Source organism: Hylobates moloch, unplaced genomic scaffold (assembly GCF_009828535.3).
Source record: "Hylobates moloch isolate HMO894 unplaced genomic scaffold, HMol_V3 SCAFFOLD_28, whole genome shotgun sequence".
Lineage (NCBI taxonomy): Eukaryota > Metazoa > Chordata > Mammalia > Primates > Hylobatidae > Hylobates > Hylobates moloch.
In genome coordinates, this window is record NW_026652303.1 from 2,182,298 (window position 1) to 2,200,664 (window position 18,367).

At 39.4% G+C, this 18,367-nt stretch overlaps 1 protein-coding gene across 2 annotated transcripts in view; it reads right to left on the bottom strand.

Annotated features, from left to right (window-relative positions):
• Positions 1 to 18,367, bottom strand: part of LOC116463156 (damage-control phosphatase ARMT1) — a 168,163-nt gene that overhangs the window by 148,103 nt on the left and 1,693 nt on the right. Inside the window, exons 2-5 of one of the 2 annotated variants that reach the window (XM_032146149.2) lie at positions 17,715 to 17,820; positions 14,777 to 15,021; positions 8,844 to 9,009; positions 2,762 to 4,820 (exon numbers count right to left, since the gene is read on the bottom strand). In XM_032146149.2, the coding sequence (XP_032002040.1) occupies positions 4,053 to 4,820; positions 8,844 to 9,009; positions 14,777 to 15,021; positions 17,715 to 17,820 (1,285 nt within the window). In that variant the 3' untranslated portion in view covers positions 2,762 to 4,052. Of the gene's footprint in view, positions 1 to 2,761; positions 4,821 to 8,843; positions 9,010 to 14,776; positions 15,022 to 17,714; positions 17,821 to 18,367 lie in introns of those variants that run through there. The other variant, XM_058434481.1, reaches the window with a different exon arrangement.

The window sequence follows — 18,367 nt, forward strand, 5'->3', positions numbered from 1 at the left end:
TTTTTTTTTTTTGAGACAGTCTCACTTTGTTACCAGGCTGACGTGCAGTGGCATGACCTCGGCTCACTGCGACCTCTACTGCTCTAGTTCAAGTGCTTCTCCTGCCTCAGCCTCCCGAGTAGCTAGGATTACAGGCATACGCCACCATGCCCAGCTAATTTATGTATTTTTAGTAGAGACAGGGTCTCAGCATGTTGGCCAGGATGGTCTCGATCTCTTGACCTTGTGATCTGCCCGCCTTGGCCTCCCAAAGTGCTGGGATTACAGGCGTGAGCCACTGCGCCCAGCCCAGAATATATCTTTTAAATTTTATAACTCATAAGAAGATAATGTTTAAATGGGCAAAGGAATTGAAGACATCTTCCCAAAGAAGATACACAAACGGCCAATGAGCACATGAAAATATGCTCAACATTATTCATTAGGGAAATGCCATTCAAAAGCATGAGATTCCCACTTTGCACCCAACAGTTCAGCTATAATCAAAAACACGGATACCATTAATAACAGGCCAGGCACAGTGGCTCACGCCTGTAATCCCAGCACTTTGGGAGACTGAGGCGGGTGGATTACTTGAGGTCAGGAGTTCAAGACCAGCCTGGCCAACACGGTGAAACCCAGTCTCTACTAAAAAAAATACAAAAATTAACTGGTGCATGGTGGTGCGTGCCTGTAATCCCAGTTACTTGGGAAACTGAGGCAAGAGGATCACTTGAACCCAGGAGGCAAGGTTGCAGTGAGCCGAGATCATGCCACTGCATTCCAGCCTGGGTGACAGAGCAAGACTCTGTCTCAAAAAAAAAAAAAAAAGAGTAACAAGTGCTGACAAAAACGTGGAGAAGCTGGAGCTGTCGTGCATTGTTGGAAGGAATGTGAAATGGTGCAAACACGTCAGGGAAAGTATTTGACAGACACACAAAACATTACAGTTACCATATGATGGAACACTTTCACCCCTACGTATATACCCAAAAGAAGTGAAAACATACACAAGTCTTATACATGAATGTCATAGCAGCATTATTCATAATAGTCAAAAAGTGGAAACAACCCAAATGCCCATCACCTGACAAATGAATAAAACATGGTATGTCCATACAATGGAATAGTATTTGGGCCGGGCGCAGTGGCTCACAACTGCAATCCCAGCACTTTGGGAGGCTAAGACTGGTGGCCAGGAGACCAGGGAGGTCTCCTGCACTCCCTGGTGCAGGGAGGTCTCCTGCACTCCCTGGTGCAGGGAGGTCTCCCAGCACTTTGGGAGGCCGGAGACCAGGCTGGGCAACATGGCAAAACCCCATCTCTTAAAAAAAAAAAGTATTCAGCCATCAAAAAAGATGAAGTACTTGTAGAGTCCTAATTAGAGAAGAGTTGGGACTGACTGACACATACAACTGATGAACCTTGAAAATAAGCTAGTCACAAAAGACCACCTATTTTGATTCTATTTATATGTAATGTCCAGAACATCTAAATTCATATAGACAGAGAGATTCATGGTTGCCAAGTGCTAAGGAGGGGGCAAAGGGGAATGACTATCAATAGGTACTAGTTTGTTTTAGCGGTAACAAAAACAACCCTGTGAATATACTAAAATACTGTACCCTTTAAATGGATGAATTGTATTTGTATTTCAGTAAAGCTGTTTTAAAAAATCAACTGGGCAAGGTGCGGTGGCTCACGCCTGTAATCCCAGCACTTTGGGAGGTCGAGGCGGGCAGACCACGAGGTCAGGAGATCGAGACCATCCTGGCCAACATGGTGAAACCCCGTCTCTACTAAAACTACAAAAATTAGCTGGGGTGGTGGCCCATGCCTGTAATCCCAGCTACTCGGGAGGCTGAGGCAGAAGAACCACTTGAACCTGGGAGGCGGAGATTGCAGTGAGCTGAGATTGCGCCACTGGACTCCAGCCTGGCAACAGAGTGAGACTCCGTCTCAAAAAAAAAAAAAAAAATCAACTGGTGAGGCTGGGCACGGTGGCCTTGCCTATAATCCTAGCACTTTGGGAGTCTGAAGCCAATAGTTTGAGACCAGCTCTGGGCAACATAGTGAGACCTCATCGCTACAAAATAAAAAAAATTAGCTGGGCATGGTGGCACACACCCATATTTCCAGCTACTGAAGAGGCTGGGGTCAGAGGATCACCTAAGTCCGGGAGGTCAAGACTGCAGTGAGCTGTGATCATGCCACTGCACTCCAGCCAGGGAAATAGGGCGAGACCCTGTCTTAAAAACAAAACAACACTAAACTAACATTAAAACTTAAAAATCAACTGGTGAAAACATAGGTAGGCCCTTCCTCCTGCTAAGCATTAAAAAAAATTCCACCTTGACCTGACTTCCTCTTCCTCAGTGCCACCTTTCTCGCACTAGTTTGCTTCCTTGCTCTTTTTCATGGGGGAGTGGGGGTGCTGAACTACTTCCAGTGCTGGAGCTCACACGGTGGCTATGAAGTCACCCTAAATATACAACTGTGTTTCTAAATTATGTCAAATGCCTACAAATAATTCTAATATGGAAGCATTTTACAAACTTACTCTTTAAAACAGGCACACATGTGGATAAAGAAACAGTAGATTCAAAATGTACAGCTATTTATATAAACATTTTGCAAAAATCTTTTTTAATACTTAGCAAGAGCATAGACTAATAACCTTTTATAAATGATATTTAATAACTGCTTTTGGCAATTTTATATAAATCTCATTTTTAATCTTCCTTTCTTGACTTTTCCCCACTGGAAAATAAAACCAATGAGATTTTCAGTACAATTCATTTTATTATTTTAGTGCAACAAAACATTTCCAGATTTATTTCCAATTTCAGTTTCAAAACAAACTGACCTGAAATTTTTAGTATTTAGTATCTGTGACAATGACCAATAAAATGTGTAAAAATATAAAAAATAAATTCATTCATTGTTGGTAGTACTCCAAATTCAATGCCTAAGAACCTTTTCTATCTAAAGCATTTTCCTAAAACTGCAAACTAAAAATCTGTTTATTTAAAACATTTATGTGGTAAAATAATCTCATTTGATTATGGATATCATAAATAGAATATAAAAGATATTACATTTCTTCAAATACCATTTGTTTCACTGTGTTCAATTTTGAGTTTCCTAACATCCATTCTACAGGTCAATCAAAATACAAAGGCGTGCAAATGAAACAAGCTATTGAAATGAAATAAAAAATTCAAGGAGAATAAAAATTAGAATTAACTTATGAGGTAACTTTTATGTAAGCAAACATCACAGTTGTAAGAAATGCCTCTCTTTACAAAGAGTCATTAAGATGCGCATTTTCATAGAGCTATTATTTCATGAGCCCAAAATCAAGCAAAATAAAATCCCATGCTTCCTGGAATATTAAATACCATGCAGTGTACTACTTAAGAAAAGAACAGGGTTAACTAACTGAAAGCAGAACTCACTTATTTTTTGCTTCCTAGCCAATAAAAATAAGTTCATTGGCCGGGTGCGGTGGCTCACGCTTGTAATCCCAGTACTTTGGGAGGCCGAGGCGGGCAGATCACGAGGTCAGGAGATCGAGACCACAGTGAAACCCCGTCTCTACTAAAAATATAAAAAAATTAGCCGGGCATGGTGGTGGGCGCCTGTAGTCCCAGCTACTCGGGAGGCTGAGGCAGGAGAATGGCGTGAACCCGGGAGGCAGAGCTTGCAGTGAGCCGAGATTGCGCCACTGCACTCCAGCCTGGGCGAGAGAGCGAGACTCCGTCTCAAAATAAAAAAAAAAAAAGTTCATTAAAAGCACTTGAAATTATGTATTTAACCTGAAAAAAAGTTGCTAAAACTCCAATATAAATGTAAATATCTTTAACTTGTTTAACCCAGCTATCCCCAAAACAGTGTAGTGGGGCAAAATGTTCAAAAGAAAAATCATCCAGTGTACATAGATGGGCACCGAGAAGTTAAGCTTCCCAGAGCACGTACAGAGCCGCCAGGCGACTCAATTCACGCGCTCCTTTTCTGGGGATGAAAAGGTGCTCATCAGATCTTTCTATGCAACTGGGAGCTCCTAAATCAAGTCAAAGGGGACCATCGTACTGAAATATTCCGTATTTTCCAGTGGTCCACCAGCTGGGCTCAGAGGCCAGGAGCTGTTCCCCTTGCCCAGGCTGCAGACCAACCTGAATTTCAGCTTTTAATGTTCTTATGGTACAGAGGGGTGCAGGATGGAAGCCATTCAGAGCGTGATGAAATGGAACAGAAAACTCCCATTTTCTGTCACCTGTCAACTTCCTGTAATTCAAATCACCCTTGAATAAAATTAAATGTGCCTTCTGTAGTTCAGCATATAAGTCGGGAGCAACCTGAGGCATTGCACAGTACTCATGAGGCAGAGTCCAAAATATATGATTGTGGTAAACCCATTTACCCATTTTAATATACTCTTCCCAGTCGGCCCCACACTTGGACATCCACTTATGATTGCTATGTTTTACCTGTTCAATTAACCAATTAAAATCATGTATAGTAGTATCAGAAACAAACCATGGAATTGTTTTTCCATAAAAATGAACCTCAGTAGCCAGTTCAGAGGACAACAAGAAGTTGGCTAATACTAAATCTGTAACAAGCTCAAATCCAGAATTATCGAGAACAATATACACTCTAGTAACAGAAGCTTTTTCTCTTGTTTTCTTGCAATTGCTAAGCAATGACCAAAGATGTTCCATATCATTCAATAAAATGAAAGGTTTTAGGTCTTCCAATGAATTTAGTACATCAGTATCCTGAGAACTACTTTCTCCACCTGAGAATGACAGATCACACTTATTTCCCCACAGTGAAATCTGAAAAAGAAAAAGTAAAAAATATTCACCCTTCTTCTGAATAGCCAACAAAACTCCATTATGTAGCAGGGTGGGGGGACATTGCTAAAAAACTATTAAATATCTACAAAACTCTTTAAATGCCCATCAAATCTATACTTTCTCTAATAATGCACAAACATTATTTCACATGATGCTGTATTAACAAGATAAAACTGAAATTTTTAATTCATCAGTATGTAATGGACTTAAAAAAACTGGTTTCAATCATTTTAGCACTCACATTGTTTATTCAGAATAAAAGTTTTTGCAGCTTGCAGATATTAGAACATAATCAGATGCGTGAAGAGAGGCTCAAAGTTGCCCATATAATCCAGAGTCAAGAGAAAAAATAAAAGTTTATTTTTTCCTCCTTGCCCCTGCAGAACTGTCCAGTTTCTTTCGCTAACCGCATAACCTTAGGACATGACACCTCTCTGGGATTTGGTTCTCTCATTTGTAAAATTTTAAAAACTGAACAAGGTGAAATCTAAAGATGCTACTTTTTAAAGAAGGTCATGTTAACTAAAGACCCATTGTAATCAATTATCTTATTCAGCTTTAAATTGAATTAATACTCAACTACATTTTGTAGAAAACAGTATGTAGGCCTATTTTTTTTTTAAGCCATAAAATTACACGTTTAGGGCTTCCAGCTTGACCTGGGTTCAAACTCAGCATCTTCAGTTTATGATCATCAACAAATTACTTAAGCTCTCTAAGGCTCAAGTCCTGCAACTGAAAAACGAGATACTACTACTGACCTCACAGAATTATTGTGAGAATTGATCTAATACATGTAAATAATGTACCAAATACCTGGCATATAGAAGTACTCAATAAACACTAGCCAAAACAGACTCTACTCTCATTTGTGATTTTTTTTGAATAAAGATGGGGTCTCACTATGTTGACCAGGCTAATTTCCATCTCCTGGCCTCAAGCAATCCTCCTGCCGTGGCCTCCCAAAATGCTGAGATTATAAGCATGAGCCACCTTGTCAGGCCCTCATTTGTGATTTAAAATAAGGAGAATGCATGTTCCCACCAATAGGGTTTTCGTTTCGCGTTTTTTTTTGAGATAGAGTCTCCGTCACCCAGGCTGGAGTGCGGTGGTGCGATCTTGGCTCACTGCAACCTCCGCCATCCAGGTTCAAGCAGTTCTCCTGCCTCAGCCTCCCAAGTAGCTGGGATTACAAGTGTATGCCACCATACTCAGCTAATTTATATATTTTTAGTAGATACGGGGTTTTGCCATGTTGGACAGGCTGGTCTCGAACTCCTGACCTCAAGTGATGTGATCGCCTTAGCCTCCCAAAGTGCTGGGATTACAGGGAAATAGTATTATTTATTTTTATTTTTATTTATTTTTTGAGACAGAGTCTCGCTCTGTCACCCAGGCTGGAGTGCAGTGGCATGATCTCGGCTCACTGCAACCTCCGTCTCCCGGGTTCAAGCATTCTCCTGCCTCAGCCTCTCAAGTAGCTGGGATTACAGGCACCCACCACCACGCCCAGCTAATTTTTTGTATTTTTAGTAGAGACGGGGTTTTACCATGTTAGCCAGGCTGGTCTCAAACTCCTGGCCTCAGGTGATCTGCCCACCTCAGCCTCCCAAAGTGCTGGGATTACAGGTGTGAGCCACCATGCCCAGCCGAACAGTATTATTTTAAAAAGAGATAAATGAATAAATGTTTTTAAAAAAATAAGGCTTAAATAATAACTAAAGTGTCCAAGGTCACCTTTTTCTAGGTTTCCTGAAGAAATCCATACAATGGTGTCCACGCTGGCCTTCAGCGACTGAGAGCAGGTTCTGTGCTAGCCTCCTGCACTTTCCCTTCACACCATCTTCCAGTTTGTAATGACATAGTTCTTTGTGCAATTACTTGATTGTCTATATTCCCTCAAGATTACAAGTTTTGATAGGGAGGATCAGCCTGTTTTTGTTTTACCACTACATGCCCAGCACCTAGAATGGCATTTGACATAGTGGCCCCAGAAATGTGCGTGTGGACAGTGGGAGAGTGCTATGACTTTTGAAAGAGATCAACATTCTCTGCAAACTAGAATGTTTTCAAGCTTCCCTTGAGATGTTAACCTGTTGCTCACTGCGGACACCAAGCAGAGGCAACTCTGGCCCCCTTCACTTGGGAGCACAGTGACAGTGTGAAGAAGTTGTTAGCTAAATCCGATGACAGAAAATAGATGCATGCTCATTCTTCTTCACAGTTTATTATACTTACGGGACAAAGAACACATTCAAAGAAAATGATTCCCTGAAAGAATGGGCTAGCTAGGAGTCAAGAACTAGCACACCAGTCTTTTTTTTTTTTTTTAATTCCAAGGCTAAGCATAAGGCAGAGTTAAGAGGAAAAAACAAAAAAACAAGGTTTATTAGTTAACAATATCCTGGGCCAGGCAAGGTGGCTCATGCCTATAACCCCAGCACTTTGGGAGGCCAAGGCGGGCGGATCACCTGAGGTCAGGAGTTCAAGACCAGCCTGGCCAACATGGCGAAACCCGGTCTCTACTAAAAATACAAAAATTAGCCAGGTATGGTGGTATACGCCTGTAATCCCAGCTACTCAGGAGGCTGAGGCAGGAGAATTGCTTAAACCGGGGAGACGGAGGTTGCAGTGAGCTGAGATCGCACCACTGCACTCCAACCTGGGTGACAGAGCAAGACTGTCTCAAAAAAAAACAATGTCCTGACAATTTTTGTTTTGAACTCAAAATATGCCTTTATTTGTGACTTTGCTTGCCCTCGAAGTCTCACCAGGGCTTTGTCACCACGTATAATCTGTCAGCAAGTTCTGTAGCTTCTATGTTCAAAGAACACCCAGGCTCTGGTGATGTCACTAACTCTTACGCTACCAACTTGGCCCCAACCTCCCTCCCCAAGTTATTTTCAGACCAGCTCTCCCCATTTCCACCTTCGGCCCCTGCAGTCTATTCTCAGAAACATTCCTTGAAATAGTCAAATAGCATTACCTCTCTGTTCAAAACCCTCTGATGGCTTCTGTTTCACTTTTAGTAAAAATTTATTTAATACAAGCTGTTCTGTGTCCCTTCCACCCCGCTACCTCTCAGTAACTACAGGGTTTCCTTGCAATGTTTCTCATCTCTCCATGTACTCCACAGACATGCACCTGACTTCCTCCTTCCCTGCCTTCAGGTCTGTGGCCTCAGCCTCCATGGACCCTTCCCTGGCAGCCCTGATCCCTTCCCCAACATTCCCAACGCCCTTTTCCTGCTTTATTTTTCTTCATGGCACTTTCTAACATTTCTTTTTGAAAGTCTTCCTCACTTTTTCTGGAAAATGTAAGGGCTGGGGATACTGCTATGTACCACATGTTTCCTATCTGATTCTAATATCGTGTTGTAAATTTCAGGATGTTTGCATGAATTAAAAACTAAACTGAATACAAGATAAACAAAGAAATGTAATGAAACTGTATTAATGGTCCAACTGAACACCCGAGTATTATCACCTACTGTTGCTAACAGCAGGCTGTATCCCAGGCTCTGTGCTCAGCACTTCATATGCAAGAATCTAGTTGAATTCTCACATCAAATTACACAGTATACATTATCCTCATTGAACAGAGGAGGAAACTGAGGCCCAGAGAAATTAAGTGACAGGCCTCAGGTCCAAACACAAATTAGCCACAGAGCCAACACACACCCAAGTCAGCTGGGAGACCAAATTACTATTAAGTATTCTTTCAAGCATGACAAAAGCTAAGCAAATTACTATGAAGTATTCTCTCAAGTATGACAGAAGCTAGGAAGTCAGATAACTTCTTTGCCACTAAAATTATAGCCAGTGAGAGCAGAAAAAGATTTCAAACCCATTTCTAGAAATTAAATGGAATTTCATCTCTTAACACCATTAGGTAAAAAATCATCAATTATAGCAAAGAAAAATATTTACATGTTTTGTTAACTGTATAGCAGTTTATTTTGTTTAAATAAAACATACTCAGAAGATTAATGATCATATTTACCTGCAGAAGTTTAAAAAACTCATCTTTCAGCTGTTTTTCATCTAGGTCTTCAATAGTTCTTATCAATTGTTGCAGGTGAGTACATAAAGCAATGATAGATTCCTGTGACTCATAGAAACTTTGCTCTTTTGATTCTTTAAATACATCAAAGTAATCGATTGGTGGACTAAAGTAGGAGAAAAACAAAGTGAAACATTTTAGTCTGTACATTTGGATAACTGCAGTTCTTCAAAGAAAATAGCACCATACAGTCTCAATAATTAGTGCTAACAGAAACTAGATATAACATTTATCTAACTGACTAACTAGAAAAACTTAACACTAAATAATCAAATTACACAAAAATCTCTCAAACTCATTTTAATAGTCAAAAGTTCCCAAATCAAGTATTTTTCTGGAAATATTAAATAGTGATAGTGACTATGCTCATAATTATCTACCTAGCAGGGATTCCAGGGCAAAAGAAGGAGAAAGATAAATTTCAAGACAACTGCTTTAGTTCAACAAACACTTTTTAAGCGCCGATGTGGCAGAGTTCTAGTAACAAATGTATAGAATATAAACAGAATATTTGAATACAATGCAGCAATCACTAACAGAATGAAACACAGAGTATGATGGAAATACAATGAGTACTTAAGATAAATCAGACAATACTATTTTAAGTTTTAGAAGAACGATAACTTTTTATCACTAATATTTAGGTATTTTTGGGCAACTTTAACCAAAGGTGATGTATGCGGCATGGCTACACCTTCATGTTTTCCAATGAGAGATTAAATCATATTATATTGGCCTAAGAAAATCATAACTAAGAAGATATAAATACTAATATAATCATCTTTACTGAATTGAATATAAAAGACATTCAGATTATTGGGTCTTCCAAATTAACTACTTTTTCCATGGGTCATTCATGTTAGGGTAAAAACAATCTAACACTGGTGTAATTGGCTTGATTTGTTTTGTTTTTTTAAATAACACACCAGTATTTAAACATCCGAATGATGGCTGCCTCCTTCTGCCAGTCACCTCAGGAAGCTACACCCTTATTCCAAGGGCGCTGCCATTGCTCAGAGCACTTTTGGAATTCCTCTTTTGGAATTTTCTTCAGAACCTATGGCACATCATTAAACCTCCTGTCAGTGATCACATATCTTCATCCTTTGGAGTCAATTTATTTTTGGAAACAGCCAAAAGTCACTCTGAGTGATTTCAGTAGAATGAGGTGTGTGATCAAATTGGATAAAAACATTTTTTTAATCGAAAATGAGTAACTAAAAAAACAGGAAGACTAATTTTCATTTTGAGGCATGTAAACTTGCTCTGAAAGAAGTTCCAAATAATTCAAAGATGGTTTTAGCAATGGCAGCACCGCTGAAATCAATCAGTCTCTCAAGGTGACTTAAAAGGATAAAAATCATTTGGATGCACAGACCCAATCCGGCCCACCACCTGTTTTGTCTGACTCACATGCTAAGAGTGGTTTTTACATTTTTGAATGGCTGAAAACAAAGTGAACGAAAAGTGGTATTTTGTGACACATGAAATTCAAATTTCAGTGTCCACTGAATGAAGTTTCTTTAGAACACAGCCCTGCTCATCCTTACATAGTATTTAAGGCTGCTTTCATACTACAATGGCAGGTTCAGCAGCTGCAACAGAGACCACATGGCCCCTATGCCTAAAAGATTTACTACCTGGCCCTTTACAGAAAGTTCTAATAAAACATGTTCTAATTCATTAAAGTCACATCTCATATTAAGAATGAGCCTTATTTCTTGTATTTAAGAGAGTAAACTCACATAACTATATATAAATTCTCATTTTAGAATGTTTTCTATTTTAGAATCTACTAAAGCTGTGTATGTACACACACTATGACCCAGTGATTCACTTCTAGGGATATACCCAACAGATGTATTCATACATATGTTCAGCAAAAAAGTGTCAGAATGTTTATAGCAGCATTCTTCCTAACAACTCCAAACTGAAAAGTACTCAAATATCCATCACAACGAAGTAAACAGATTGTAATATGTTCGTATAACACAATATTATAAAGCAATGAGAATGATCTATAATTATATTGTAACATATGGATGAGTCTCACAAACAAAAAAACGAGTGAAAGAAGCCAGACACAAAACTATACACTGTATCATTTCATTTCAGTAAAGTTAAAAAACAGGCAAAACTAACACAGGTCAGAACAATGCTTATCCTTGAGAGGTAATGATGGCAGTGACTGGAAGGGGACTCAAAGTGGACTTCTGGGGTCTGTAAGGTTCTGTCTCTTGATCTGGGCACTGGGTACGCAAGTATGTTCTTGAACACATAAGGCATGCACATTTTTCTATATGTATATTACACTTTATTAAAAAGTTTTTTAAAAATCTAGTATTTTCTCTACACTTTCATCTTTCAATATCTGAAGTGTATTTACCCAATATGTTTAAATTTCACATATGGCTAAAACTTTGAATCTTAATTTAGACTGGCAGACTATCGAAGCATGTTTCAGTGTAAAATGGTAAAATCAATATAAACATGTCTTTTATAAAAGCTGGTCAGTTTGGAGTTGCCATTGACCTAGGATAGGGATCCCCCATAGAAGAACCTAAAAATTAGACATTTAAGAATTACTTCAGTGCTGGCTCCACTGTAAGATGGCTCTTTATCTGCCACAGAAACCGCTTTGGGAAGAGTTCTACATCCGTGATTGTGCAACATTCTAGTTTCTTGAACTTAAAAGTTGCATGTTCCCTCTATCCCATTTAACAATCTGTTCGCTGAACCAGTGGGTATCATCACTCCGAGCTTCCGAAAGAAAAACTGATGCCCAGGCCCCACCCCAGATAAATTAAGCAATTTGTATTTATTCCAACATAATAATCTAAAATTATGTGGGGTTTTTTTGAGACGGAGTTTTGCTCGTCGCCCAGGCTGGAGTACAATGGCACGACCTCGGCTCACTGCAACCTCCACCTCCTGGGTTCAAATGATTCTCCTGCCTCAGCCTCCCAAGTAGCTGGGATTACAGGTGCTCATCACCATGCCTGGCTATTTTTTGTATTTTTAGCTGAGACAGCGTTTCACCATGTTGGCCAGGCTGGTCTCAAACCCCTGACCTCAGGAGATCCACCTGCCTCGGCCTCCCAAAGTGCTGAGATCACAGGCATGAGCCGCCGTGCCTGGCCTAAAAATACGCATTTTTGAAGCCACCTTCCTTTTCCCCCAACTGGGTCATAAATGTGCAGCCAGGTTTGTGAAAATCTGCTCTAGGTATTTTTAGTCTCTGAATCTGATCAACCTCTAAAATCAAACTCAGAAACAGCATTCCTCTTGCCTTAAACACACAAACTCCACCAACCCCGCTCAAGATGCCACCCAGTCTTTCAACACTTTGGCAGCTTTGGCTCATACCACAGATATTTTCCAAAACTATGAAACCATCACCCCGAATTTCAGACTACTCTAAGTCCTTGACAGGCATCTAAATCTACTATTTGGGAAGAATGGTTGAATAAGGACACTAATCTGATTCACACAGACCAGGCTCAAATCCTGGTTCCACCACCTACTAGCCATGTTACCTTGGGCATGTTAGAAATCTCTCTGAACCTCAGTCACCTCGACTGTAAAATGGAAACCATAACAACGCCTACATTTCACTGGGTTGCGCAGTCACTAGAACATTGCTAGTTACTGACAGCCCCTTACATCTTCAGCTGGGGTGCCTTCTCCGTGCCAAGCAGTGCACCAGTTTTTTTTTGGTTTTTGAGACAGAGTCTCGCTCTTTCGCCCAGGCTGGAGTGCAGTGGTGCAATCTTGGCTCACTGCAACCTCTGCCTCCTGGGTTCAAGTGATTCTTGTGCCTCAGCCTCCTAAGTAGCTGGGACTACAGGCGTGCACCACCACGCCCAGCTAATTTTTGTATTTTTAGTAGAGATGGGGTTTCAGCATGTTGGCCAGGATGGTCTCAATCTCTTGACCTTGTGATCTGCCTGCCTCGGCCTCCCAAAGTGCTGGGATTACAGCTGTGAGCCACCGCACCCGGCCTGCACCAGAGTTTTAATAGCGTATTTTGCTTTTAGATCAGAAGTTCTAAAACCTATCTATCAGAAAAAACAACAAATTGTGATATGAAAAAAAATATTTAGGCTGGGCGTGGTGGCTCATGCCTGTAATCCCAGCACTTTGGAGGATGAGGTGGGCAGATCACCTGAGGTCAGGAGTTCAAGGCCAGCCTGGCCAACATAAGGAAACCCCATCTCTACTAAAAATACAAAAACAAAAAAAAGTTAGCCAGGCATGGTGGGGGGTGCCTGTAATCCCAGCTACTCGGGAGGCTGAGGCAGGAGAACTGCTTGAACCCGGAAGGCAGAGGTTGTAGTAAGCCAAGATGGCGCCACTGTACTCCAGCCTGGGCGACAGAGCGAGACTCCATCTTAAACAAACAAACAACAACAACAAAAATATATATATATGTGTGTATAAGATTAAGACAAAAAAGCTAATGAACAGATTTTAAAGTTCCATATGTTTCCCAAAATAATTTTATTTTACAATTAGTGCTGACTTGATAGATCACCTTAAATTGTCCTATGCTATGTTTAGGAACAGATACCAAAGGATTCCTCTTAACAAACCTGTATTTTTGGAACCTATGCTTATTAAGGATAATCCAATAATCCCCATTAACTTTTCTTTGGCACTATAAATAACAGTTTTTTGTTTTTTGGTTTTTTTAAACAGTCTCGCTCTGTCGCCCAGGCTGGAGTACGGTGGTGTAATCTCGGCTACTGCAACCTCCGCCTCCCAAGTTCAAGTGATTCTCCTGCCTCAGCCTCCCGAGTAGCTGGGACTACAGGCATGTGCCACCACACCTGGGTAATTACATATTTTTTGTAGAGACAGGGTTTCGCCACATTCAGCAGGCTGGTCTCAAATTCCTGACCTCAAGTGATCCACCTGCCTTAGCCTCCCAAAGTGCTGGGATTCCAGGCATGAGCCACCACGCCTGGTCTAAAAACTAGTTCTCTATCAGATGTTTTCCTGGGGAAAATTAAATAATATAAACAAGCCTATAAAAAGTTACTTTGAAACATGTGTACTTTTAAAATCTTTTTCTAAACTAGCCTTTTTAAAAAATAATGGAAGATTAAGACTGTAATACAATAGTATGATTCACTGTTCTCATGACTCCTTAAACCAAATAAGTTGTAACATGTTTATTATCTATTTTAATAAACAAAACATATGCTACTTTGTCCCATCCTGATTTTATATATATAACTATTTCAAATTAACATTTTTTACTCAACAAGCAAAACTTCTCTTATTCTAGAAGTCTTTAATAGAATCATTAATTCATGATTTATCTATTTTATTGAGACAGAGTTTCACTCTGTTGCTCAGGCTGCAGTGCAGTGGTGCAATTTTGGCACACTGCAACCTCTGCCTCCCAGGTTCAAGCGATTCCTATTCCTCAGCCTCCCGGGTAGCTGGGATTACAGGCCTGTGCCACCATGCCTCGCTAATTTTTTTATTTTTAGTAGAGACGGGTTTCGTTATGCTGGCCAGGCTGGTCTCGAACTCCTGACCTCAAGCGATCTGCCCACCTCAGCTTCCCAAAGTGCTGGGATTACAAGCGTGAACCTCAGGGCCTGGCCAATTCATACTTTAGATATTTACTCTTATGTCTATTCTAGGCAAGTAGATTATAATTGCCAAGAATCTGTCAAATCGGTAACAGCTATAGAAATATCCATCAGTAACATTTGTAGAAATGTCCAACAAGGCTATTAAGATTTGCTAAACTCAACCAAATTCAAGCTTCCAGTGGCGCTTATTTTTAAACTTATCCTTTTACAATTTCAGAAAAAGTATAAATTATCTGAACATTTGCTAGTTGATGATTACACACGTACCTCTGGATAATTGCTTCATGAATTCTACGATACATGTAACACTCTACGAACAACCACGGTGAGTAGAACCACCTTGATTTTCCATCACTTTCATTTAAAAGACTCTGTTGATATTCTAGGTACTGATTCCATATATCAGTATCAACAAATTTCTCAACCAAGGGGATAAATGGTTTATCTGTTTGCAATTCATTCCGTAATTTAGAAAGGAGAGAGATAGCTTTCTTTTCAGCTTCCACGCCTTCCTGCAAAAATACAAGAAAAATAAATTGTGTGTGTTTCTCTGTGTGTGTGTGTCTGTGCAATTCCTCTAGGGTAACATATTTTTACAGACTTAAGAAGAAAAGAAAAATGTTCAAAACTACATTTCTTTAAACATTACATTTAGAACTCTTAAACTGAAAATCAAAACACACACATAGATCTCATATGAACATAACCATGCCTTATCTACCTAAGTTCTAGCCTTTCTGTATCTTCGGTGGGATGACCATTACTACAGAGGGAAAAGAACCCCTGCCAGATTTTCCATGTCTTTCATGCTTCCATACATATTCTTCTTTCACCATTGACACCACTAGAAAAGAAACTGTGGCCTTTCTGAGGTTTCTTTTGGTAGCTCAAATTTTTTTTGTTTTCTGCCGAATTCTAGCTAGGGGAGAGATGAGATATGCTGACAAACAAGGCACTACAATATTATCTCACATAACAGGCCAATTGGAGTGGGGACAAATGTAATGGGATCAGAATGAAGTGAAAATGACTTGGCACCTCTGGTTTTACATCAGGAAGATTCCTGCCCCATTAAAAAAAAGAAAATGTAAGCCTAATAAGACACATATATAATAAAATGTAGAGAGTAAACATCAAGCCTGAGTATTTTTATAAGATCATTTTTATCGTGTTGATATTTAGTCCCTACTTTCAGACCTGTAATTTTCTCAATATAAACATCTCTCCAATCTTTCTTTTGTTCCAGGTAGAATTTATTTTGCTGCTAGAACAAAAGATTGAAGCTTTAGAGATTCTGCAGGTTCAGAAATAGAAGAAAAGAAGTTGTGGCTGACTGTTTTGAAAGGAACTCCCCCTCCTCCAAATCTCTTCCCTAAAGTCTTAAACTTCAACTCTTTAACTATAAATTCCAACAACTGAGGTTTTATAGGATGTCAGGCACCCTTTTACAGAAGCATATACCTAAAAAGGCTAATGGATTAATAGTTATGTCACTGCCAGTTTGTTCACTTACTTGAATTGAATTCAAACATTTACTGAACCCTGTATGCGCCTGACACTAACCTCAGGGCCAGAGAAAGATGAATAAAGCCTGGCCCTGTCTCCAGGAGACACACATCTGCCAAACCAGGTAGTCTAAGGGGACGGACGTTTGACCGCTGAGGTGGGGGAAGACAGAAAACTGTGTGGCATGGCTCCTTTGGAGATAAGCCTGGCCCTGCTATAGGTGGGGGCTTAGGGAACTAGGAGAACACATGAGGCCCAAGGAGAGTGGCCATACATATAACAGAGGCATGAAAAAGGGACAGAAAGGCTACCAAAAGCAGACTTTATCTGTGTCAATTTACACCTTGTTCTGTGCCCAGCAGAGTGTGAAATGGGGTAGGGCTGGTGAGACAATAAACTCTGCCTTCAGTCACCTGGTGATTACGGGCATACAGGCCAAGTAGCAATATACTAGGACTTCATTAATTACTACATTTTAGATCACTCTGGTCGAAAAAACTGAAATTACAAAAGCATTATGGGGCCAGGCACAGTGGCTCACGCCTGTAATACCACCACTTTAGGATGCTGAACTGGGAGAACTGCTGGAATCTAGGAGTTTGAGGCAGCAGTGAGCTATGACTGCACCACTGCACTCTAGCCTAGTAGACAGAACAAGACCCTGTCTCAAAAAACAAAACAACAACAAGAAAAACAAAAGTATTGTGGTAATTTGCTCACATATATGACCAAATACTAAAGTGAACTATCCAAATTTGGCTAAATTATACTTGTGTGATAAAGGTATGTCAGCTACCAAAATTATGTTTATGTGATAAACATTAAAACCATTCATCAATAGAACTGTCAGTGTCTAAGCTGGATTTTAGCAATAAGGAACAACAGGTAATCCCTGTGTTATGCCAGGATTAGTTTCAAACAAGACAATATAAAAGAAGTTGAAAGAAGTAGAACATTACACTCAAACTGCATATGTGTTATCTTGCTCCATTTCAATTTGGCCAAGGAGAAAAGATCACCAACCATTTCTCTAATCTTTGTTTTCAACTCTTTAAAAAATGTACTGGTGTATGTATGCTCTTTGACAGTCTATTGTGTAATAGAAAGATTACTGAACTTACAAGTTTAAAGACCTATGTCTAACATAACATAGTTATTTGGATTTTTCCTCATCCATTAATTGAATGGACAAAGTGATTTCTAAAGTCCTATTCTGCACTGAATGCTAATGAGTCCCAACTTGAATCAGTACAATGTGTCAATCAATTATAATTCATATCCCTGAGCTGTGCATAGCAGCTTGAAGTTCCAGGACTCAAGATCTCAAATTAGTAATATAAATACTGCAACTCAAATTAAACTTGAAATTTAAAAAGCTCTTCTAAGCAACTCAATTGCTTAGTCATTTGACTAAGTCAATTGCAAGTCTGTTGCCCAGTCACCAATTACAACATTGCATATATTAGAAAATACATTCTGAGGTCTAAATAACTGACAGAATTAATTATTGGAACACAATTATTTTCTAAATTGAAGATTGGCTGTTCTATCTTCATTTCAATGTATTACCTTAAAAACAAATAAATACTTGGCCCATCTATTGATTTTTACATTTAAAGGAAAATTATATCTTCAAGAACTATTTATTATGTTTCTGTTGAGAAATTAACAAAAAATTAAAAGTTAAAACAATTCTTACCTCTCCATGTTTCTCAAAAAATTCACTTTTATGTCGATGCAATGTATCAATAACCTTAGTTAAGATCTGTGGTGTTCTGTCTTTAATTGTAAGATATGCAAATGATCTAGAAAAAAGAGTCACATGCAATGTATTACTTAGCAGCATCAATACTAGAAGACTGGCTATCTTTTAGTTTCTGGAACACTTCATGTATATTAAACTCCTCATACAACTATTAAAAGGTAGACAAGTATTGTATGATTACTATATTAAGACATAAGAAAACCTGAAAAATTCTCTGGTATGTCATGGAAGCCAAATCGTCTTGGTGCCTCTAATCCCAGATTCTCCCATGGAGTCTGTTTAATCATTCTTATCTTTCCTATTCTATTGCTTTTCTTTTCCTAAATCAGAAACTCGCTTAGCAACGTGATAAGATAGGGAATGGATTAGCTTAGAAATCAAACAGGCTCTTGTCTCAGGTCTACTATCTGCTAAGTCACATGCTTCGAAAGGTGAATGAAGCAATGCATCTAAAACCACCTAAAGTGTCTAATGTGCTTGAACAACATAAAGTATTAAAGGTACTTATAAGCCTGTTTCTCTAGATTCTGTCTATATTCTAAGTCAATTTTAATTATTTTCAAGTTTTCCCCTTCTCTGCCTTCTCT